Consider the following 24258-nt stretch of genomic DNA (forward strand, 5'->3'; position numbering starts at 1 on the left):
TGTTTATCATCTGCATTACTATACGTGCAGCTTTCTACACAAAAGAACTGACAAAGGATTTTCTTTAATTTAAAACAACTCAAAGTTACAAGAAAACAAAAGTCTCAGTTTTTAAACGAGTCTTGGTAAAAAATTTCCTGGGACTCCTCCTTAAAACTTGCCATGAACTCCTGCAATTGTTATCAAGCTCCTTGCCAGGATGTTTCCAACAGCAGCCTGATCAATATTCTGATAGAGCAGTGTGAATGACAATAACCTTTCCACATCAGCTTAATGTGGTGCATGTTTTCCTATAATGTCATGAAGTGGAACGGGAGTTTACTGTGCAACAACACATCTTTATCAGCATTTACACCATGCAGAAATAAAAACAGTAAATGCACCTAAATGGTGATTTTACTAAATAATAATATGCAATCCAGTCTGATTTACACTTGAGGAGCCATACTCAAGTTTTATCGACTTTAAAAAATAATTCTCTTTATCTTTTAAGAAATAAAATCTTACTCAAGAAGTCACTGAACCTGACAAAACTCACCCATCCCAGTCAAAACAAACAACAAAATTAGTTTCTAGGGAATAGGTTGTATCCTACCAATTGTGAAAGGAAGATGGATCTTTTTCATCTTCACTTTTCCCAAGAAGGCCTCTGAGACCTCTCAACAGTTGACACTGAGAGCTGAAGGAGGCTTATATACAAAATATCACAACACACTGTAAGCAAGGAGCTGCAAAATTGCCCCCATTTCTGCCTTGTTACACCAATATCCACTGGGCTAGCAAACCTCCATCATTTTAAGCACAAAGTAAGACAATGCCACCTGATTGCCTCTCCTCTTTATAGCCCTACAATGCACCATGGCAGTTTATGAGGCTCCCATGACCCCAGCAGCCACTGTTCAGAGGTCTCAGGGACTGCTGGGGAATGGGGGATAGATGAGCAAAGAAAAATCTCCACACATCCTATGTCATAACATTACCTTGAAAGAGAAATTCTTTAACAAGCAATTGACAGTATGGGCAATGGGGCGGGGGCGGGAACCTTTATCTCCTGGGAAAGTCCACTGCATAGAGTGACTTACACCACCCTTTTCAGTGGTGTACGTCTGAACTGCTGGGAGGGGGCATTCCCAGCCTGAAATGGTCTGCCTCTGGGAATGCCCAAAGATGCTGTGGGAGCACAGGGGCCATGTATCTGTGAGGCAGCTCACCACTGAGAAAAGTGACCCAACACTGGCATCTGTGCTACCTTGAACGGTGCAGTGGGTACAGACATTGGTATAGGGTTCCAATGCAGCTTCAGCCCACCCACTCCCCAGCCCCTTTGGGTATAGATCGAGATTTTTTTAAAAATGCATATAAATGAATGAATGAATGAATAGTACATATGGATATTTTAAAATACTTGACATTTTAGTTCAACTTCATGCTACAGTTAAAAGTTAACAAAAGCCTAATTTCAGTACAAGCAAAACTATGGACACTCTCTATACTATATTGGCTCAGGCTATGCTATTGCCAGAGGGGTCTTGCAAGACTTGTCTTGTCTGACATATTTGTTCCCCCGTGGCTTAGAGCAGTTTTACGGAAACTATCACATTATGGACTCTCTCAACAACTAATTACCAGCATGAATTATGATAGAGCTAGGGATCTTGTTAAACTTAGAATCATAGATGTCGAGAGGCAACACGATCTGAATAAACTTAAACACCCAATTTTCAGTAAAATAATGCTGAATAAACTTTCAATAATGCCTTATCTTACTTCTTTGTTTAACATTAACTATCGAAGAGCCTACAACCTACTCCGTTACAACACCCTTTCGTCTAACTATACCATCGGGATTTATAACAAAGTACCAACTGAGGGCAGAATTTGCAGTTGTCAAATAGGAGGTGTTGAAAACTCGGAACGTATATTATTTGAATGCTCATACTATGATGAGATACGTTGGATGCTTCTGTCCTTGACCAGACAAACACTCCTTTGGCTAAGAAAGAAAAGGTTAAAATACTGTTATCAGATACCAATAAAAATCTAACGTAGTCTGTTGCCAAGTTTGCCTGGATATCAAGTAAAATCAGGAAGGCTCTGCCAGCTAATCCTTATTATTAATTATTATTAGATTGACCTTCCACTCATTATCTTGAGCTGATGTTCTGAGTTCCTGAGGTCTATTATCTGTATTTTGTTAACTGTTTTAACCTGTATATTTGTAATATCTGTAAATTTTATGATTTTAATTCTTTTGGATCTTGCTGGTCAATGACCGTAAATAAACTAACAAATGAAAACAGAAGTATTTTGACATCTCCTTGGGAGGTTCTGGTTTACAAAAACTTGTTCCAATTTTCACCAAGGCCCTACCAGGTTCTTTTTATTCATTTCTTTACTCATAACAGGTCATACAAAACATGAGATCACACTGAAGTTGCTAGAGTATTTCTGGCTGTATTTAGTCCCATTGTGGAGATCTTTCATGCAATCCAGCGGATCCACACAGTGACTATCTTGAAATAGTATGATCCTACACGTGCAACCTAGGCAGAGTACCTGCTGTGTAATGTTTCTCAATAGCTTCTGCATAGTTTGTGCAACTTTTCAGCATTAACTAGAATGCAACACCTTGCAAGATAAATCTTCAGCATTTTATTTTGTTTCCCCAACACCTATCTCTTAATTTCACTTTTCCATTTCAACATTTCCGAGACAATTCCTTTTGTTACTGTTATATCAGCTGCAATGTATCCAAACAAATATGAGATCAACATTTCAAGGACTAACATTTATTTAAAAAGTAGGAAAGTCTTCCTTAAGGGCTCACACCATTTACCTCTCATATATCAGTGGTTCTCAACCTTCCTAATGCTGCGACCCTTTAATACAGTTCCTCATGTTGTGGTGACCCCCAACTCTAACATTTATCCATTTTACAGATGGAGAACACTGATGCAGAGAGCCTTAAGCGACCCCTGTGAAAGGGTCGTTCGACCCCCAAAAGGGACCCGACCCGCAGGTTGAGAACCACTGTCAGATATAGACTTGTCAGGTATCAACCACAAGTTCCAAAAAGACAAAACTGCTACATTGCAAAAAGAATGAAAACCCCTTGATGTAGCAACTTACCCACAACAGAGGGAGTTCAAATACAGTTGTACAATACAGTGCTGAGCTTCTACAGACCACAGCTCAGAACTTACTAGAGACTTAATAAGTAAAGCAGGTGCTTCTTAATTATTCCTCTGCTAGAAAATAAATACTTATTTTTCTGAAATGTTGCAAGCTGCCTCAAATGGCTTCAGTAAAAAGTAACGAATAAATAACTATAACAAGTGCTCTGATGAGGAGAGAACACTTTTCCATTCAGTTCTCTACTCGCTACCATGAAAACAGAAACTCAGGGTACATTCCCTGTTCTTTATGTGTCCTTCCTAGATTGGAAAGAGCCTTCTTAACTGGGAGCAGGGAGTCAGACTCTTGTTGCATATCTATGATATAGCAGATTAAGTACTTTCACAGTGACAAGAAGATTCCAGCTTCCAAAAGGAAAAGCTTATAGCAGTGAATCCTGTGCACACTGACAGAAATTCACCAAGCAGGCTTGCAGAAAGAGTTCGGCCAGTCTCCAAACCTCTTACTGAGAGACAGTCTCAGTAGCTACAAAGTGATTTCTGAAAAATAAAAAGCTATAGCTTTTTCACATGGAAGTGAAAAAAACAACAGAAAATGAAGAATTCTAAATCTGATAAGGAGTACATCAATATCTGTCAGTAACTGCATAAATGCTGTGTCATATCATTTCCCCTCATAAATATGACTATTAATTAGTATATTCCTTTCAATAACTGAGACTGGCCTGGATTACGTGTCACAAACCTGATCCTCCAAACCATGGGTTGCAAACTTCCTAGAGTCTCACCCATTCCTTCCCTCCTCTATTCTGGTTTTCTTCCAAAACAGTTTTTTCCTATTGTTATAGAACTGTTGCCAAATGATTATTTGCAAACCTACCCAATTATCATATTATAATGGGGAGTACTGGTTATATGTGACCCATTCCAGTGTATGTTACGTGCTACCCTTGGTATTATATACCATGATACTCATATTCAACTTAGAAAGCTGACAATAAAGCTCAAATGATCCTATTTCCATATAATTATTCTCAATGTAAATTTATTTGGTCATGAAACAGCTGCAAAATATTATGGGTTGGATTCAGGAGAACTCGCAGAATGAACTGGCAAGCTTTACATGACTTTTCCATTACCCCAGCAGCCTGCTGGCTGCTCTAAAAATTCCACTGTAGAATACAGTAAGAGCAGCTGCTTGAGGACAGTGTAATTTGATGAAAGCACTTCTTATCTCTACCCTCCCATGCTGTGGTGTAGTTTGTTCACAAGGGTACTCTAAGCCTCAGAGAAGATTTCTGGGAGCCGGGGGGGGGGGGGGGGGAAAGTGAGAAACAACTCCGCAGTAAACTTCTTCAGTAAAACTTTCCCTGGATCCAGCCCCATGTTGGAAACACTGGTCATAAATCTATAACATACATATGAATAATGGATGTTTGCCAAAGCATGATGGGAGCTATTCTAAAATGTGATCACCTATTTGTTTTACATTTTTAAGTAACTTAACACTGAAACACCATCAGTAAAGAGAATGTGTAGGTGTGGGGAAAACTGGAATAGATGGAAACACTGACATTCTACCTAAAAGCTGTTGCTTGAAAACCCTTCCTATAAGGTATACAGCTCAGTTAGTTAATATGCTTTAGTAAAGGAAATTACTAAGTGAGAACCCCATAACAAACAAAACAAAACAAAAAAGAAGAAAAGGAAAACCATTAACTGGAAATCTGCTTATGTTCATTTAAAAATTAAACTTACCATATAAAGAATATTCTGCTTCCTGACCTGTATCGCTCTCACTAGATGTTGATGTAAGGCTAGTAGTTAGAGTGTTACTAAGTGACTGACCAACAGATAAAACTGTAGTTGCTGTGGCTACATTGCTGCTGCTAGTAACACTGGATGTAGACATGGTCACTGTTGATGTGGTACCAGTTGTAGTCAGATTAGGAAAACTTTGGGCACCCATTAGAGGAGAAGCTACAGATAAAGATACGGTAAGATAAAATAAATGATCCAAAGCAGTATAATTAACATTCATGTGTGTCGTTTTAAATCAATATTTTTTAAAAATTGCTTAAAAGTCACCAATAATTTATCAGCCAAGAGCTGCTGGTCATTGAAAGAAAATGGCCTTAAAGAGCCAATGTAGCTGCCAAAAGCTGGACATGTGCCCTGCCTTATCAGTATTCTTTGTATGATATGTAAATACATTACAAAGTTCAAGATCATCTGCAGTATTCAGTACTCAGGTGCATCAGCCTAGGGCAAACAAGGCCCAGCACTCCAGACCATTTGCTCAGCATGAAGGGTCAGTTCTCAAAAACTCAAGGTGAACCCCAAGGAGCTGGCAATGCCACAAGGGCTGCGCTGGTTCCCAGTACTGTCTAAATATTTTTTTCAACTTTTATAGATTGAATATTTGTGGTAAACACGTTGTGTATTTCACATTCATGAATCAGAACAATCCAATATTTTTTTCTTCAATCAATTCAACAAGTCTTTCCATAACCAAATTCCACTACTTTTGACAGTTGGTCAGTCAATTTCTTCTAAATACTTCTGTTCTCTCACTCTTATAAACACACAGAGGGATACTTCCTATACTTCCATGAGGCACAAAAGCATTTTCATATTTTTCCCACTTATGCATTATGTATTACTTATTTCATTTAAAAAAAGTGAAAGAAGAACAGGAGGGCTCCAACTAAACAACTGAAACTTTCAGGACTGGGGCAGGGCTGACATAAGACAAAATGATAAAATAATTCTATGCCTTTAGCCTAAATTATAAGCAGCGTTTCTTTGCCACAAAGAGAAGAAACCTTGTCACTATATTTTTCCATTTCTCACTCTTTGCCATATTCTTATCAAAGCTAGTCTTCTTGAGAAACAGCAATAAACCACACACACGCACACACAAAACAAACCAAAATTGGAAATATCTTATTATGGGTTTGTAACTTGTCCATACGGGAGGAAAAAACATTAGTACAACAATTTAAAAAACTGTTTTCTCTAATCATGAGTGGCCAACATCCTACTGAATTAATCAAAGTGCTGCTTAACCAAGTCCTGAATTCCAACTAGCCTCAGAAAAAAGAATGCCATCAACTGCATATTATGCAAGAAAATGGCCTAATTTTGAAAGTATGTAATTATTTCACTATCTAAAACCAAGTACTTTTCCAAATCTTGAGAAATTTTGTACATTTAGCTATTGCATTGAAGATTCATGCAAACAACATTGGTGCTATAAACCACGGATTTTGTTTTTATATATAATCTTTTAGGAATTTAACAATATTTCCCAATTAATTCAAAATTAGAGATTGAAAAATCAAACTTGTCTGGAACAGTTACTATTTTACCATCTTCTCCAACAGTTTGATGGGAGCTTGATTTTGCCCAAGTTATGACACCCAGAGAGACAATAAAGCTAACATCTAACCCAACTGACTATCCGAGGCTTTCACATTTGAAGGAGGCCAAGCCTTCATTCCCTCTTTCTCAAAATTTAATTACATTTATTTTTACTTACTTGCAGCGCTCATGACATTCCTTCCCAAAGTATTAGTGTTGTTATCACTGCTACTTCGGCTTAAATTCATGTTGTTAGTGGCATTGGTGCGGGCTATGTTTGCCACTCTCCGGACAAAGGACTCCAAGCTAGAAGTTTCCCGTGAGGACAAATTTGGAACACTTGCACTGGAACTCATTGGCGCTCCAGCAGCCAACAGGGAACTCACTGACAGTCTGTTACTTGCTGAAGAACTAAGAGGTCGCTGAGAAGCAGCTTCTTTGTTGGTTAGCTCAGATACCAAACTGACATCTGGAGAACTCACACTAACAATTCCCATGGATATGGCATTGGACTCCCCAGGAGAACGGACTGAGTTGTCAGGTCCTAGCTTCCTTTCAACATTTTCATTTCCCACATCTGCGGTTAAGGTGCTGGTACTTGCACTGGATGAGGACCCTACTTCAGTTTGAGGCATGCCATCAGCCGAAGAAAGCACAACAATTGGCTCATGGATATCAGTGCCTGAAACTATATTTTGTTCCATTACATTTTCAGATCTCCGTTCCATTTTGGTCGAACCCAAGCTGATGTCGCTGCTACTTGCCACGCTACAGACAGAACTGCTACTTCCTTTTCTACTTGAGGAGCCTGCAGCAGCAGTCATCTTGTCTGGACAGTTGTTTTTCACCAAGCTGCTCCATGACTGCGTTGTGCCTGAAACAGTGGATGAAACAGGTTTGGGTGATGCCGCTGAATCAGGGTCGTACCCTGGGGCAAGCTTGAGGTCAAATTTTCCTTCTGCGCCCATACGGTAAGAGTTAGAGCCACCAGCATCCCAGGTGACATCAATCCAGCCTAGAAAGGGACAGGAGTTTGTGAGACCCAGCAGAAAGCAGACAGGAGCGTGTCAGACAGTAGCTCCACAATACGGGATCAGCTCCTCATTGGGCCATTACCTTGAATTACAGATCACCTAGTGGCTTTGAAAGCCAAGCTATAGAATAATGTTCTGAGGTTCAGAATAGGTATTATTTTAGGTGTATGAACTCAAACTGGACAATATTGACACTGCTCATCTTAGTTCTGAAAATGTAAGAATCTAGTCAGAAAATATTTGCTCCCGGGTGGACTAAAAAACTATTACATATAAAGATGTGCCTTTTCAAGTGTCTCCTTTAAAAGGTTAGTCACAATTGATGTTTGACAAAATCAACTTCAGATAGAAAAGCTAAGAAATTCATTTGAAAGTTTTAATTCCTTTTAACAAAGTAAAATTTGACCCAAGTCAGGTAGAAACACATGGGCAGTTAAATCCCTTTATTATTTAAAGGCTTGATAACCTAAATTTCACATGTACAGGCTTAAATTTCTGGAACACAATTTCATGATTTTATGTTGTCAGAGTATTAAGAAGGGTAAGATGAGGCAGCAACAATATCTAAAATCCAAGTTGAAAGTGCCACTGCCAGTTTACAACATGGCAACTGTAGTCACTTTGCAAAAGCGAGGGTCAAAGGGGAGATCTCGAAAGCAGACAAACTCTGGATCTTACAAATAGTACATCTTTCTCTCTACAATAGGAAGGCCTATTATTTGTGCTTTTTAATTTTTTTTTAACTTTCATTTGAAAGAACGTTTCCAATCCCTTGGAATGGAACAGAACTACACAAATTACTTTGGAAATGGGCCTATCACAGATTATCTTTCACGGGTCATAGGGACAGTCAATTAAGCAAACCTCAAAGCATAGTACAGAAAAACAGTATCTCCATACTACAGCAAAATTTTATTTTAGTGTTGTCCTGTTTTTTAATCTCCTTTTACAAGAAGTAATTGTTTTTAAATCATCAACATTTTATTCATAACAGAAAGTTAATCTTTTCTGTTTCACAAACCTGGATGAAGTACTGCTGACTAGCAGCATATTGTACTATCCTAAGCAGAGAGCAATATTACAAATTCAGAGAAGTCAATATACTCAGAGAGGCACAACTCTGCTTAAGAGATTTTGCAAGTGCAGTAGACTCATCTCTCAGATGTGCACAAAGTACTCTATTCAAAACTGTATTTTAAGCATTTTTTAAAAAACTGAAAATAGTATGTGAAGTTACAACTGCAATAGATCTAAAAATAGTAGTGCAAAAAACAAGAACAGAAAAGCAGAGAAACCAATAAGATGAATAAACTCAAATGCTGCACCTTAAATGCTGTTATTCATGTAAAATAATTTCCTTGCTTATATAATAGATAAAACTAAAATGTTATGGCCTTGGTTATTTAGTATCAGAGTCTTCATATTATCATCTGGTTTGGATTCATATTATCTAGTATTTAAAAAGGCAACTTGATCCCAGTGAAGCCAGCAAGATGAGAAAAAGCAAGAAATTCAACAAGACCAGGGGGGGAAAAGAGTTGCAAATGCCAAGCTGGAAAAGATATAGCAAGGTATTCTGATATTATATAGACAGGAAACAAATGATCTTTAATTCACACTGCAATACTGTATACTCCACTGCAGTTCAAATTTTGGATGCCCCTTTGTTGAGGTCAAGACGCAAGGATAATGTGGACTACTGGCCCCCACAGTTATTATAGTGCAATAAGTATCACTGAAGGGAGTTGCAGAAGAGAATTCCAAAGGGTTCACTTTTATCCCATTTCACAAACCCACTTTATGGGTCTTTTTCTGCTTTTAGCCAGTTCCAAAACAATGTCGCTTACTTTAAACTGTGTTTAGGATTGTAGTGCCAATCACATTTCAGGAAACTCAAGCAGATCTTCTTTCTTTCACAAGGTGCAAAGACATAGTAAATTTATGCTTTAAATTAACCAGATATCCGAAGAGTTGTGATTTAACCTCTGAGTTGAAACTATTTAAATAACTTAATTATTTAAAGAGATTTAAATGCATGCTTACCATTGTGTAATTCACCTGTAACAGTGCCTTCGCCTTGTGAACTACCATCCTGGTCCCTCCATTTCCAATCAATTCCTCGGATGACACGGGCACCAGGAACCATATACTTCAGAACCTGAGAACGGACCAGTCGCCTCTGCCTTCGCAGATTAGCCTCGGCTTCCTTAGCTGCTTTTCCTACATACAATTGAAATGGTGAGTTATAATAATGTTAAGCAGAATATTTTCTATTATTATTACACAAAAAGAGTCTTAAAACAAGATAACTACACGCTATTTCATCATTCTGATTTGGCTGAACGAACTTTAAAAATCATGCACATAATCCAATTAAAGCAAGCCTATTAACACAGTAAATAATTGGGCTTTAAAATGCTCAATGGCATTCTGGATTGTACACACAAGATTTTAAATCAACAAAATAAAAGTTCAATTAATAAGGAATGTATCATATCAAATAAAAACACACCAGTTCATATTCACTGCTTACCTAGCTGATCTTCACACACACCATTCACAGTGCCATAAAGTTCAAATCCAGATAGAGAGAGGTAGTGTGTTTGCCCACTGGCATTCTTCCCCATTTGTTTAATCCGTACATGTCTCCAGCCTTGTTTCTCATCCTTTGGTGGGTCTAGCGGCCATGTAGCTGTTGATCTTTACAATAATTTGGCAGAGGAAAGAAATGGAAACATTAGTAGAAATTTTTAAAAACAAGTAAACAGGTTAGGACAGAGAGACAGAACAATTAATTGCATGTTACTGTTCAGAGACATGACTTAGAACAAAGTAATTATTCATTTTACTCTATCATTGCCTGACTATTTAAGAGTTGTATTTCATTTTGTACTGCTGTACTCAAGATCCAGCGTTATATTACCCCTTTAAAATAATATTACACTTTCAAAGAAGAATACCAATGGGGAATTCAATAATGTGCGTCCATAATTTCTTGTGGAGCCTTTACTGTTGGCAAACTGGATCTTGAAGGCAATGATGGAAACAGTCAGTACACCATGACTTCTACAGATTCAGAATTCTGTATCATAGAAAGGTTTACAGAAAAACACCTGTGCAGACTGAACAGTAAACAATCATTCAGAAAACACAAAGCATTTTAATGAAGCTACCACAGGAGAAGCAGACATTCAACACAACATACCCTGGTTCATTGAGACTACAATCATCAACGTGAGTGTAGAGAGTAGTCCAGTTCTGTCCATCTTTAGACACCTGAAAAACCCAATTTCTGAGTGCAGATCTTCCATACCCACGAGCATGGCGCAACGTGTAAGCTGATGGTACTACCCAAAGACCAAGGTCTATAGCAAACCATGCATTTTTATCATCATTAGTATGACAATTTAGAGCTGAACTGTCGCGGCTCAGGATGTCTTCTAACCGACCGTAAGGCAGATTCCTTCCTTCTGAAGATGTAACTACTACTAACCCATAGGCAGCTGGATTTACCCACTCATATGCTGTTCTGCAATACAAAGAACAAATAATCATTCCTACACAAGAAAACAAGTTTTGAAATAACCTATACAAATTTAGCTTCGAAAAGAAATTGAAAACAACCTGATTTCTACATGGTTCAGATCATTCTATAAATGCCACCTAAAACTATAACACATCCTTACATATTTGTTTGTTCCATTTCTACCCTGTCTTAATCCAAGTGTGGTCATAAAAATGAGTACAATCAAACAAATAAGGCATAGTATGCAACATGGAAAATAGAAACAATACTATCCAAGGCTACACAAATTGCTGAACGTGCAGATTTAATACAAAGAGTGCACAAACTATAGAATATAAACACAGAACAAAAAGCCAGAAATGTCACCATGAATTCACCAAAAGTGCACAATTAGCTTCGAAGCACAGGAGGTTTAGCTTCAAAGCACAGAATGACTCACCCAATGGAAGATGTCACATCCTAGAGTCTCAACACGGAACATAACAGCCTTTTAGGACAGATGATGAGACAGAGACTCCAAGGCTCATGGGCAAGATCTACTAAACTGCTAATGAAGTTGGAAAAGCCAACCATAAAACGGGTAATACCGGGGAGGTCATCCCATCTTTGGATTTTTGGATTAATCCTGAACGTGCATTAGTGACGTGTGGATTCCATGATGACATTCTGAAGTCTAGTTTGCGTTTATATGATATTGTTTGTGCACTTTTCACATTAAATCTGCATGTTCAGCAATTTGTGAAGCCTTGGTATAGTATTATTTCTATTTTTGTTGTTTCCACATAAAAATGAACACGCCAGCCAATACACCCTGTGTTTATAAAGCTTAAAAAAACACACCGAAGTTACTATGGCTATGCTGGGGGAAACTCCTCCCTCCTGCTGCTATCTGTTATCACCTTTGACATTTTCTTGGAGTGGGGCAGTAGATGCCTTGCAGAGAAGCACAGGGAAGTGTTCCGCAGTAGAAAGGGGAAAATTAAATAAAATTATTCCCCCACCCACATTCCATTGCTAGAAGGTTAGGACAGTAACAGCCCAATCCAGACCCCCAAGAGGGGAGGAATGGTGTTGTTGCTGCCCTGCCCCAACGCATTCAGCCTTCCATAGGGATACATGACTTATGCCACTCAAAACAGTGGTGTGTTGGAGCTGTGGTGTAAATGGCTACAAAGCTGGGGTGGAACACCCTCACTACACCTCCAGGATGTCCCAACTATGGCAGTGGGGTCAGGAACAATACAGGAACACTGTTGCAGCGCTCGGTCTGTGCATCGGGGGGGGGGGGGGGCACAACTGCTGCCAGCTAGAATATTTCCCTTCAGTTGCGGTAAGTACCTCGGGAAAGGCAAATCCGCTGGTGAATGTTAGCGCAACTTTCACAAATGGACACCCCCACCCCACGCGGCATCCAAATTTGGCTATTAGGATCTAAGGCAGTATCTAAAAGTTATGGAAACCAATTGAAAATCCCTTACTTTTTAAAAAAAAACAGGGAGAAAAGGAAATCAGATCACTGGTCACTGCACAACCATCAATGGATGTTTTTGCCTGAACCTCAGGCTTATCTACTCTCTCATCGATTGGATTCCCTTCTTCTTTTGCAACAAACCAGAGGATGCTGTTACAACCAATCCTGGCATTATTTGTTCAATGTCATTTTAACAGCCAACTATGGCCTGTGTACTCCCACACAGAAAACACCCTGTGTCAATGGAGCATGTCATGCTCAGTCAAATATGTAGTCAAGATGCAACCTCATGATTTGCCCCAAAAGATAAAGGGAGAAAATTGAAGGGAAAGCCACTAATTTAAACAGTAAAATCTTAATCTTGCATGACATATGAACCAAACTACTGGAGCCTAAATGCAACCTCTCTACGTATAAAAATATTTTAGCACTATGCAAAACAGAATTTAACAGTATCTTACTTAGCATTTGTTCCAATCCAGTAAATAATTCCATTTTCATCAAAATCATGCTGATGTCTGAAAATAAATGTCTGCCCCTCACGTAGTTTTCTTACAAAAACAAATGATGCTCTGTCAAAGTCATACCACTGCTTTGCAACCTAACAAAGAAAAAGGCAACAGAAATGTATCACAGAATAATAGATATGTCTTTCAACAGGGTATGTGGCAGGTTGCTTACCATTTTTAGGAGGTACTGTTCTAAAGATTCTACAGTTGCCAAAGGCTCCATTTTCAACATTCGGCCTGTCCGGTCAATCAAAGCTGTCTCCCCAGAAGCACGCTCCAAGCGAAACCGCAGCCTTCTTGTTAGTATCTAAAGCCAATGTAACAAATTTGATTGCAGAATCCTCGTTTAGACAGAAAAAAAAAATTCTGTCCCTTCCGTCCCCCATATCAGAGTACCAGCTAATAATGTTTGTCGTATAATAAAAATCTAAACATGTACAACATTTTGTGCACATTAGAGCAACTGTGAAAAGTAAACTGAGCAAAACTACGGGGCATAATTTAAAAACCATATTCCTTTTTACATCTTTAAAATTAATGCATGCCGTTTTATCTGTGGTAGAAAACACTAAGTGTACCCCCACCAGTTTATCACGAACATAAATTCATGCTCGCCTGTCCTAACGAAAGAAAAAGACGACAGAAATTCATCACAGAAGATGACATATTTCATTCAGCATAGCAGATGGAGAATTTTGCTCACAGTTTTTAGGAGGTACTGTTCAAAAGATTCTACATTTGACAAAGAACAAATGTATGGCCAGTTGACCCAGGGACTCTTGAAAAGCACACTTTTTTTTCAGAGAAAGCCTCTGCAGACATTTTTCTTTTGTAATCTTTTGATTTAAAAAATAGCAGATTTTCATAGCACTAGAAAGTTACCTGCAAATTATAAGTTGATCCTGGTGTATCATACAGGTGTAGAGGTAGACGTTCAATAGATTCTAACACTGCTATCAATTTTCGAATCAACGCAACTGCTGGACGACTGTGGAACAGAGGAAGCACACATTACATGATTTCTGTAAAATGAGGCACTTTGACAAATGAATGTAAATTAGTCTTGGACTTCCAACCCCAACAACCTTTTCAAAATTGCAAATGAATTTCCAAAGCTTTTTATGTTAATTTACAGAATGCATCTTTGGGTACACTACAAGAAATGAAACTCTGTCACAATACAAGTTACTTATGGTTTCCTTTCCCTTTCTCAAAATGAATAAATTCTAAAGTAAGAGTATATCATCAAAGATTTAGGAGACTACAGTTCAAAACCTCTACTCAGCTACTATTCTCATTGGGTATGTTGGACTAGTCACTTTGTTTTAGCCCAACCTGCACCACAAAATGAAGGAGAGGAGAGCCATGAAGACTACCCTGAACTCCTTGGGAAAAGTAAGACATAAAAACATAATAAAAGCAAAGACTAGTCTTGGTTCTTTTACAAATGGCAAAAAAGAAAGCATAAACAGAATAATTTCATATGTTCTACAACCATAAAACTTACCTTTCGTCATCTTCATTTTCACTGAAAGCAGTTTTAAAAACATTTATTCTTTCTACCAGTTGACTACAATCTTGCTTTATATCAAAATCCACATTCTATGAAAGAAAAAGAGAACATCATTTGACTATAGTAAAAAAGAAAGGCTGAAACCATTAATGAGTATTTTAATATATCATTGCAGATGGGTGCAACTCAGCACCTCAGTTCCAAGACGCATAAACAGCAGAGTGCAGAACTGCTCCACAAAAATCCTTTGTAACCTCCCCCTGCAAGTCACTATCAAGCTAGATTTGCTTCCATGATGGGTCTGCCACCTCTAAGGGCTTTCAACTTGTTCATTCCCAAGAGACAAGTGCAAAAATGTTCTGAGATAAAGCAGTAGAGCTGCACAAAAGAACAAATGGTTGAACACTCCTGTGCCAGGCATGAAGGATTGTCACTTGAAGTCCACTACTGTTACAAGGTAGTCATGGTGTACCAGCACAGGTATCACCAAACTATGTTTGGATTTGATAGCAGCTAGCTGTGACAACTAATTCTATCACAGAACACATAGCAAAAACTGATGCCAAACTTTCCAAACATAAGGGAGAGAACAGAAAGGAATCTATCAAATTGTATAGTGTGATTGTCAATTAATAAAAGGTAAGATTAAAATTATACACATCTCAGGAGGTTGTAACATCATCATAATTTAGGCATCTCATTTTTCCCCTCAATTTCTCCATAATTTGAGGTAGCAAGATTCAAGTTCTGGTATCTGATAAAGGGAGCTTTGACTTTCAAAAGCTTATACCCCAAAAAACTTATTAATCTCTAAGGTGCTACTGGAACTGAATCTTGCTCTTCTATTGCAGATCAACATGGCTACCCACCTGAAAGAATCCATGTAATTTGGGTAATTCATTGTTTGGTCTGTCAGCTCCTTAATAGTAAGTCCCACAAAAATCAGAGGTACTTGCCCCCAGATCACTATGACCAAGTTCTCAAGATGACATACTATGACCTTACCTGAAAGTTCCCAGGATCTGCCTGCCCACACATTTGACCAAGGAAAAAAATAGAAGAGAGAAGAAAGTATGCATCTAACAAAGTTCTGACATAGAGAAACAGAAGGAAGTGCTTTATTATTATTATTTTGCACAGAAGCCATGAGGAACAGAAAAATTCTTCCCAAAATCTTTGGGGGGAGGGTGCAAAAATCATGTCCATTCTCAATCATCAAAGTCAATTCCAAATATCCCAAAAAGTTGACACGGTTCCTGATCCTAAAGCAGGTTTGTCCCGCGATATTCCCCTCATCCTGGGTTTTTCAAAAACTGCTAAAATCGTGATCTTTTTCCAAAATCCTGCGTTGAATCCCCTTCTGTGCAAGCGTCACGGGAACAAAACTGATTTATTTTTCTCACACTGCCGCCTGATCTCCTCATCTTACATCAAGTCAGTTTCATTTCTGCCAAGTTGCAGCCCGCCCTTTCTGAACCGTTCCTCAAGCAAGCTTTCTGCCCTTTGACAGCTCTTCTAGGAGCCAGGCAAGTGAGCCCATGCGAGAAAGCACGAGCGTTCACCCCGTTTCAGCTCGTTCTCTCACCAAGCATCGCTTGCTGGTCGAGCCGCAGCCCGGCCAGGCCAGTCCTGCAGCTCTGGGCTCACATTCCCAATGGGGTCCTGGGGGGAGGGAAGTGCCTGCCTGGCAGGATGCTCTCACCTCATGACAGTATCAAAGACCAGTCAAATGTTATTTGGGGTATATCAGGGGAGGGGGGATGAGTGTCTTGTGCTGTGGTTTCTTGCACACCTTTAAATGTGGAAAGTGCTCTGACCAGTACAGGTCAAATGTTTTTACTTTGTATAGCACAATGTGCTTGCTGTGTTGCTCACTGCACTGGCTCCTTTCCAAAACTAGAGAAAAGGGGTGTGTGCGTGTCCTGCTTGGTTTTCCTGCGGCTGCGGTGGATCCACTAGTCAGAAGCATTGTCTTTGGGGGCGGGGGGAAGAGCCAATCAGAATGCAGCATACCTCGGTTGTTCGAGCACGCATGCTGCATCTGCGTTGTAAAAACAAAAGAAGCAAGGCTTGTGCGAAAGAAATCGAAGTATTTCCTCCCGGTCTTAACTCAGTTCCTCAGAAACGGGCACCCATGCGAAGGGAGAAACCAGGATAAAATAGACCCGATATTTTAAATACTGAATGTAGCCCGATATTATTAGGTTGTGCGGAATCGACCCAAGATCAGGAAATCGAACTGCTTAGGTTCTGCGGCGTCAGTCACATTCAGTTGTACCATTAGAAAAAAAATCCTAGCAGCCTCTAATTGAACAACAAAAGCTCCGTTGGTCACTTAATTTGGCTTCCTAAGGCATCTCACCAATTTTTTGCTTGTTCTCTGCCAGTGCATGTGGGCTGAGGGAGATTAACAGTACAATGCTAAAAACAGTTAGCCCAGCATAAGCCCTTCATTTCAATGGATTTAGACTCTTTAGGATTGCACTGTTTGGTAAGGGACAGAGGGGAGATGAATAGCACCAAATGCATGCTTGAAACTGCCTTCCAGTAGTTCACTTTTCTTCACTTTTTGTGATAAACAAACAGGTCCCTTTTCTGACATTCTCATTATTTGTGCTATGGCTTGATGAAGCTAGGAGGCAGCTCTTGTTCTTTCAAGTAACACAAGTCCTTCCCACTGTTTATCTTCTCATTGTCTCATCACAAATAAGAAAAGAACACACCTTTCCCCCAAGCTTTCGTGCTTGTCAGAGATAATAGTGGCCAAAATTAACCAAGCTGAAATCTGTAGTTCCTTGTGCTTAAACACATATCTGTTACAGATTACTTGGAGTACATTATTTATGAAAACACTACATCTCTTAAGTAAGCTAGATTCTTAAGCAATAAACTTACATTGTTCAGAACAATAAGAAGAGCTTGCACCAAGCCGCTACTGCACATTTCATATGGCGAAATAGTATTTTCATCCTTCAGTAGGACAATTAAATTCTCCAGAGCAGTCTTCATTAAATCTCGCCAAGTGTTCTCTCCTTCAATGAACTGAAAGAATCAAATAACAATGCTGATATTCATTTCAATTCTTACAGTACAAAACAGGCAAACTGCAAAATATTACCATAACATTCTTCTCTCTGATATATTGCACGATGGCCTAGTTCAGTGGCCCAACTACTAGAGATGAGAAGGCGGTGGTTTATCCTTCTCCATCCTGCTTGTCCCTGTATTATGTATGGTTTTATGTTAATCTCATTCTATCAACCAACGGTTGGGAGCGGTCTGCTTCTACAAGATGATTACTTTTTGACAGGTACTGGCTTATAAACTGACTTCTCTTGGCAACATTTCCCCCTTCTGTAGTTTGCAGATCTTAGTATAAACAAGTGGAAATCCACAAGGACGGGGGGGGGGGGGGGCCCACCACATTTCCCCAGCACCCACTATTTCTTCTTTCCTTTCCTGAAACCCCTCCCCCTCCTCCCCGGGCAGGCTTTTAAAATTAGGATACTTCAGCAATGCTAATTCTGTTCTAGCCAACTGAACAGAGAATTTACATTTGGAAGATTTGATGATAGGGTTCACACCATTTTACCTCAGCTCTTTCCTTTTTTTACATAGAGAATTTACACTTGAAAGTCTTGTGATGGATTTCACACCAATCCTAGCACTGATGGGGGGGGGGGGGGCAATATCCTCTCACTGTACCCTGCCTCCTTCTCAGCCATTCACCAATCTACCTTTTTTTCTGCCTGTTTGCTGTTTACTTCATTTATATCCCACCTTTTGCCACAGTGGGAACCAAAGCAGCTTACATTATCTTCCTGTCCACCTTTTTAATCCTCACAACAAGCCTGTGAGGTCAACTAACCTAAAATCAACCAGTGAGCTTCCACAGGAAGATGGGGATCAATAGGACATAATATTGGAGGACATTAGTTCATAGGATTGCTATGCATCAGAAGCGACTTAATGGCACTCAACACCCCTCCCCCCCAGACCCTACTCTGAAGCTCTAACTGCTACACCACATAGGCTTTCACAGGGTGGCTGTTATTGAACAGCAGCAAGCAACTACTTTGCTGAGTCACACAGGATGCTTCCAGACACTGGGTTGCCAACTTCAAGGTGGGGCCTGCAGATCTCCCAGAATTACAACTGAAGTCCAGGTGACAGAGATCTGTCCCTTGGAGAAAACAATTGCTTTGGAAGCTGCACTTGCCTTATATCCAGCTGAGGTCTCTTCCCTTGCCAGATCCTGCCCTCATCAGGTTCCATCACATATCCCAGCCGGAAACTAGCAACCCTAGCCAGGAATGGCCCTACTGAGTCCTCCCTCAAAGGTCAAAACAGCTGTGGAAAGGGCCCAGCCCCCTGCCCTACCTTTTACTCACTGAAGCCTAGTCTGGAATGCGATAGTTGCCTAACCCTGAGAGATTCTGTCGGTTAAATCCTTTGTTAAATCCTCATCTTTAATTCCAATTGGTAAAGCCTCATTTTTAAATTTAAATTTTAGATTTCGGATTTCTCTGCAAAACTGGGGCATTTTTCAGGTTTGTAGAAAGAACTGTCTTGCTTGTTCACAGCTCCAGTCACCAGATATAAGTATCCTCCAATATGAATTCTTCATGAAATAATTTGCAAATAAAGCCAGGAGAAGGATGATCTTGCATATGTCTGCACCACACCAATGCTGGCACAACAACATTCCCAACTCTAACTACCACAGGGCAAAAATATCTCAACCATTAAAACTGAAATATTTGTACTTGCCTGCCTGTTTGTATGGAGTTCCCATGCAGACTCTAACTGAGTAGCGATGTTCCTCAGTGTCACAACTACACCTCTAGGCATACTTTCGACAGCTTTAAAGTGGTCATCATATAGGTCTCTAGCCATCGTTCGTACCTGCCAATGTCAGTTGCAAAGTCACAATTAAATTGCATGTATATATCACAGTAATTCATTTCAAAATCCAATAAAATATTTTTCCGGGGTTTACAAATTCTAATCCCAGATTAATGTAATATGTCTGCACCACACCAATGCTGGCACAACAATATTCCCAACTCTAACTACCACAGGGCAAAAATATCTCAACCATTAAAACTGAAATATTTGTACTTGCCTGCCTGTTTGTATGGAGTTCCCATGCAGACTCTAACTGAGTAGGATGGTGATTGAAGCTAGTTTATACCAGTTATTTGGGCCATTAAGTCTAGTAATGTCTACTTTGACTGGCATCAGCTCACTAATTTCTTGGACTGAGGTTTCTTCTCAATCGGGTACCTGACTTTTTTTTTAATGGGGGATTGCAAGGGATTAAATCTGAAAATTGATGCATGCAAAATATGGACTCTACCATACTGAGCCCTGTTTAAAGGTTAATAGTTGATTCCCATAATTCTGGATATAACTTCTGTTTTATCTGAGCCACAGGGAAGCTCCACAGAAGAACTGAGGCCATCTACTGAACAAGGATGTAATGTGTCAATAAAATGCTGTATGTCTAGCCAGATACGTGGCGCAAATCCAACCAGAAAAAAATCAGATGGCATCCATCAGGTGATTTCCTCAATGTGGAGTAACAGGGGTAATATAGTTGAAACTAGGCCCATTTCACAATCCAGTCTAGATGAATTCAATTCAGAGGGCTCAATCTGTGCAAGTATGCCAGCTACCCAAAATCTGTGGGCTTCACATTACGTAGTAAAGAAGCAAAAGGAAAGGGCTTAAGGGACTTCCAGAGGGGAAGGATGAGCTACAGCTGTGTCTGAGTTTCTCTCAGAAGAACTGTGCAAATTGAACTTAAGCTTATTTCAAAATACAGTATTTGAGGGCACTGTGAGCTTAAGTTATAGACAAAGTATCTGCTTTCATAAACAAAACTTCAAGTTAAACACAGAATTCACCAAGAAGTCAGAGAGTTCAAGGCAATTCTACCCACACAATGGATGTATCCACACATCTCTGAAAACTGTACTATTATTGGAAATCACTTGCAAATAGACTGGTTTGCCACACAGGGTAATCTAGTTATGAAGAATATCTACAGCACATTGAGAGTGCAACTTCCAATGAGTTGTTGATGCATCCTTGGATACATATGTCATGTCAATAAAGTGACAAAAGGGAAGAAGAGTGGGAACCATGGAATATCTCTAAGCAGCAAATGACCCAAATACCTGTGACAAATAAGAACCTGCTTGATGCAATCAGGAAAACAGCAGATTTGTGAGGCGGAAGACAGACTTAGTCGCAAAGATTAAGGTGACAATCAACATACCAAAATAACTTTCACAACTACATGTTGGCAGCTGTGGACTATTAAAAAGCTATTTAATTTCTGCATACAAAGATGGTCGATTCCATGGATAAGAATGATAAGGAATACAGAATCTAGCTTCCAGAGATTCCTCTCCTAGGGCTCCTCTTATTTACTTTTATATTATTCAAGAAATCATGATACCACAAAGATTTCCATTTCTTTCTTTTTTTCAAATAAATGTTCTAGTTTTCATACACAGACAAGTTTAGTACCTGAAGTACATCTTCAAATTAACAGATAAGCACAAGTAAGCAAAGTCATTTCCTCAATAAAAAGTTTACAACGAATATACAAACTTTTTGTTTGGTTTTCTCCAACTTGGATTTTAGCTTCCTGCCTCTTTTGCCAGTCCAACCAGTCACAAATTCTGATCCTACAAAGCAATATCCAGAGGTCAGGGTATCTTTTTGCCAGAACGTTGTGCGTATACAACTGCACTTGCCATTTTATTATATGTATTTACACACTTACCCAAAGATGTTTCAGCAGTGAATGAATGTTTAGTTCCTCTATTGGACTCAAAAACAAAACCTGGCAGATCTTCTTTTAAAATTGTGGCTTGCTGACCATCTGAATTGTGAATAGCAATTTCTCCGTCCTTCAGACAGGTGAGAGACCAATTCCCCACAGTAAGTTTAGCAGGCCCCGGGGCTGATAAAATTGGTTGACTTGTTGTGGACGCTTTGACTTGGCTTCGAGCTCGTTGCAACTTCTCTAAAAATTCACTTCGACTTTCTGTTAAAAAGAAAGGCAATTAGAATTAATTTTTGAAGTAACAGCTTAGTTTCATAAAGTAATATGTTTAATAAGTGCATTCAATGCAAATTTAAGTTGGGATTCAAGTTCTCAGGATAAATTAAACATTAGTCCATTATACCAGTAAGTGAAACATTACTACTGGGAAATTGGGAAGTTGTGATTAGTAAGTTTACTAAATAAATCTAAATATGCATATGTATGTATTAAATTATATAAATGATGAATAACTGTTAGAAGAAATAAAATATCCACAGAAAAGCTGTCAAGGTTTAAGGAAGAATGGCCTATCCACGTTTAGAAAAGGAAAAGGGGCTATGTGGGAGAATGGAAATCTAGATAGCCTTACAGGTCAGTTGGTAAACCCACAAGGAATATCTAAAATTGCAGTTTTACAGCACATTCCACAGGCGGGGTGGGGGTGGGGGCAGAAAATGCTATGGAGGAGAAAATGTCACTTGCATCAGCATAAGCGGTATTTATGCCAGCTCCTGGGAACAACACAGGAGCACAATACTGAAGAGCTGGCATAACTGTGGACTTGTGTTGGTGCCAAAAGGGGTGGGCTCACAGCAGGGCTAACATTAGTCAACTCCCTAAGTACTTTCAGGCCAGGAACACCCACCCTGTCAGGCACAAAGTTATGCCTGCAAAAACCATGGCACAGCCCATAAGACTCCACATTAATAATTTTCAAATTTCCTCTCTCATCAACACAGCACAGCCCTGCCCACAAAGTGCCGAAGCGCTTAGGATGCCAACTAGCCCCAGGGCCAATGGAAATCCTCTAATGCTGGCCAAGTCCCCTCCCAAGTAACCAAATGGCTGGACAGCTTTAAAAATTCCTGCCAGAAGCTGCCAAACCTCATAAGATAGGGTGTGCAGCACAGCACACTGTCATGGGGACTTGGAGCGAGTGGACAAGCACTCCTGGTTGCAGACATACCACAAGCAGAGAATTTTGGGAAACAGGGCTCCCACTCTGAACAAAAACAACCTGGGAGAGTAAAGACCACACACTCCCTGGGTGAGCCTCCCACCCAAGCTCCACCTCAGGTACAACAGCTGCATAGCTTGGAACCAACAGGGCAGCTGCGCCGTTACAAGTAAGCTGGCCAAGGTAACCCTGGAACCACTTTTTCACCTACCTACCTACCTACCTACCTACCTACCTACCTACCTACCTACCTACCTACCTACCTACCTACCTACCTACCTACCTACCCACCCACCCACGGTTGGGAACCCTTGCAGGTTAAGTGGCTCCAGAGTTCAGGAGTACTACGTGGCAGCAACAACCGTGAAGCCAACATGCAATATGCCTCTGTCCCTGCAAACAAGGGGTGCAATCTGGTGGTTGGGCAGAAGTGAGGGATGATGGATATGCATCCATCTCTGATCCTCTGCAGCAAATAAATCCATTTATTACCCAATGGAAATAAAGGAAGCAATTGGGGGAACAACAGCTGCCTAACACCCACAAGTGTTACCCCACACAACTTCCAGAAGAGCGCGCACACACCCTTGAGAGGACGGCAAACAGGAACCACCAATGCATTGCCACTGACAGCAATACCAGGCATGAGGGCTTGTACCTACAGCGAGGCCAGAGGAGATGAGGCTTGTGGCATCAATGTCGTAGACCCCATCCCCAAAGGCACCCAACTGAACTGGTACAATATCCCAGAGGGCCCCCAGCTCATGGACCCAACAGGATACTCTAGGTACCCTGCTGCAGCTACGCATGCTGTTATGTTCTCAACTGGCTGAAGTGGGGGAGCCATCCAACAGGTGAGTGGTTGGATGTGGATGGCAACTATTTCCTACACCTGCAATGTGGCCCTGTCATACAACTCACCTGTTGCAAATCTGCCCATCTGAAAATCCCTTGCAGATGTTAGCGCAATGTGAGCTACCAGCAGACCTGATAAGGGGTAGGGGGAACATCTTTCCAGGTCTCCTCCTGAACAATAAACTTCCACTGCCTTTGACAAGTTTGTGTGAATCTCTGTAAAAGTGGAAGGGCAGGCAGGTGGATGGGGTAGAACACTAACAGCCCACCACCAACACAAGGCGCTGCAGGCTGCCAGCTGAGTTCATTCCCCCTTTGGAATGCTCCAAGATAAGGTTGAAAGTCCTCCCCCATGAGTTGGGAACACCTAGGGACTGTGGGGCTGAAACCTGAAGAGAGTGTAGGTGGGTGGGTATACCTCAATGGGGTCACATGCTGCCAAGCTGATCTACCATAGTGGTTATCCTCACAAGGGGACTTCATATCCATTGTCTGGAGATCACTTGCAACAGTAGCCAACCACCTTCTCAGGACTCTGGGTCACCATTCAAATAATCTCGTCCCCTCTTGGCCTGTGCTTCCCTCTCCTAGCAGCCGCCACAGATATTTCCATGTGGGATGCATCAGCCATTCTGGGTGTGGTAACTGTCATGGCACTGCTGGAACTATGGGAGCTCTGCATCAGACTGCCAGAGGCCACTAGGAAGTTGGTGGCCACCCTTCCAATGGAAGGCCATGCCCATGGGGACAACAGTCAATGTCACAGGAACGGCCATATAGGAGCTCAGCTGTTTCTGAGCTTGGAGTGGGGACTCCCAGGTGCAGAAAGCCAGGG

General features: G+C 40.4%; 1 protein-coding gene across 8 annotated transcripts in view; it reads right to left on the minus strand.

The window, feature by feature from the left end:
- Nucleotides 1–24258, minus strand: part of HECTD1 (HECT domain E3 ubiquitin protein ligase 1) — a 71237-nt gene that overhangs the window by 12954 nt on the left and 34025 nt on the right. For 5 of the 8 annotated variants that reach the window (XM_048484731.1, XM_048484730.1, XM_048484732.1 and 2 more), the window contains 13 exons: nt 21347–21610; nt 21172–21248; nt 19321–19455; nt 17446–17592; nt 14545–14639; nt 13920–14025; nt 13210–13344; nt 12990–13129; nt 10737–11060; nt 10065–10231; nt 9575–9751; nt 6676–7512; nt 4893–5114 (listed from right to left, as the gene is read on the minus strand). In XM_048484731.1, coding sequence (XP_048340688.1) covers nt 4893–5114; nt 6676–7512; nt 9575–9751; nt 10065–10231; nt 10737–11060; nt 12990–13129; nt 13210–13344; nt 13920–14025; nt 14545–14639; nt 17446–17592; nt 19321–19455; nt 21172–21248; nt 21347–21610 — 2826 coding nt within the window. The remainder of the gene's footprint in view (nt 1–4892; nt 5115–6675; nt 7513–9574; nt 9752–10064; nt 10232–10736; nt 11061–12989; nt 13130–13209; nt 13345–13919; nt 14026–14544; nt 14640–17445; nt 17593–19320; nt 19456–21171; nt 21249–21346; nt 21611–24258) is intronic. The other 3 variants (XM_048484736.1, XM_048484733.1, XM_048484735.1) reach the window with 2 other exon arrangements.

This window comes from Sphaerodactylus townsendi, linkage group LG02, assembly GCF_021028975.2.
Source record: "Sphaerodactylus townsendi isolate TG3544 linkage group LG02, MPM_Stown_v2.3, whole genome shotgun sequence".
NCBI lineage: Eukaryota > Metazoa > Chordata > Lepidosauria > Squamata > Sphaerodactylidae > Sphaerodactylus > Sphaerodactylus townsendi.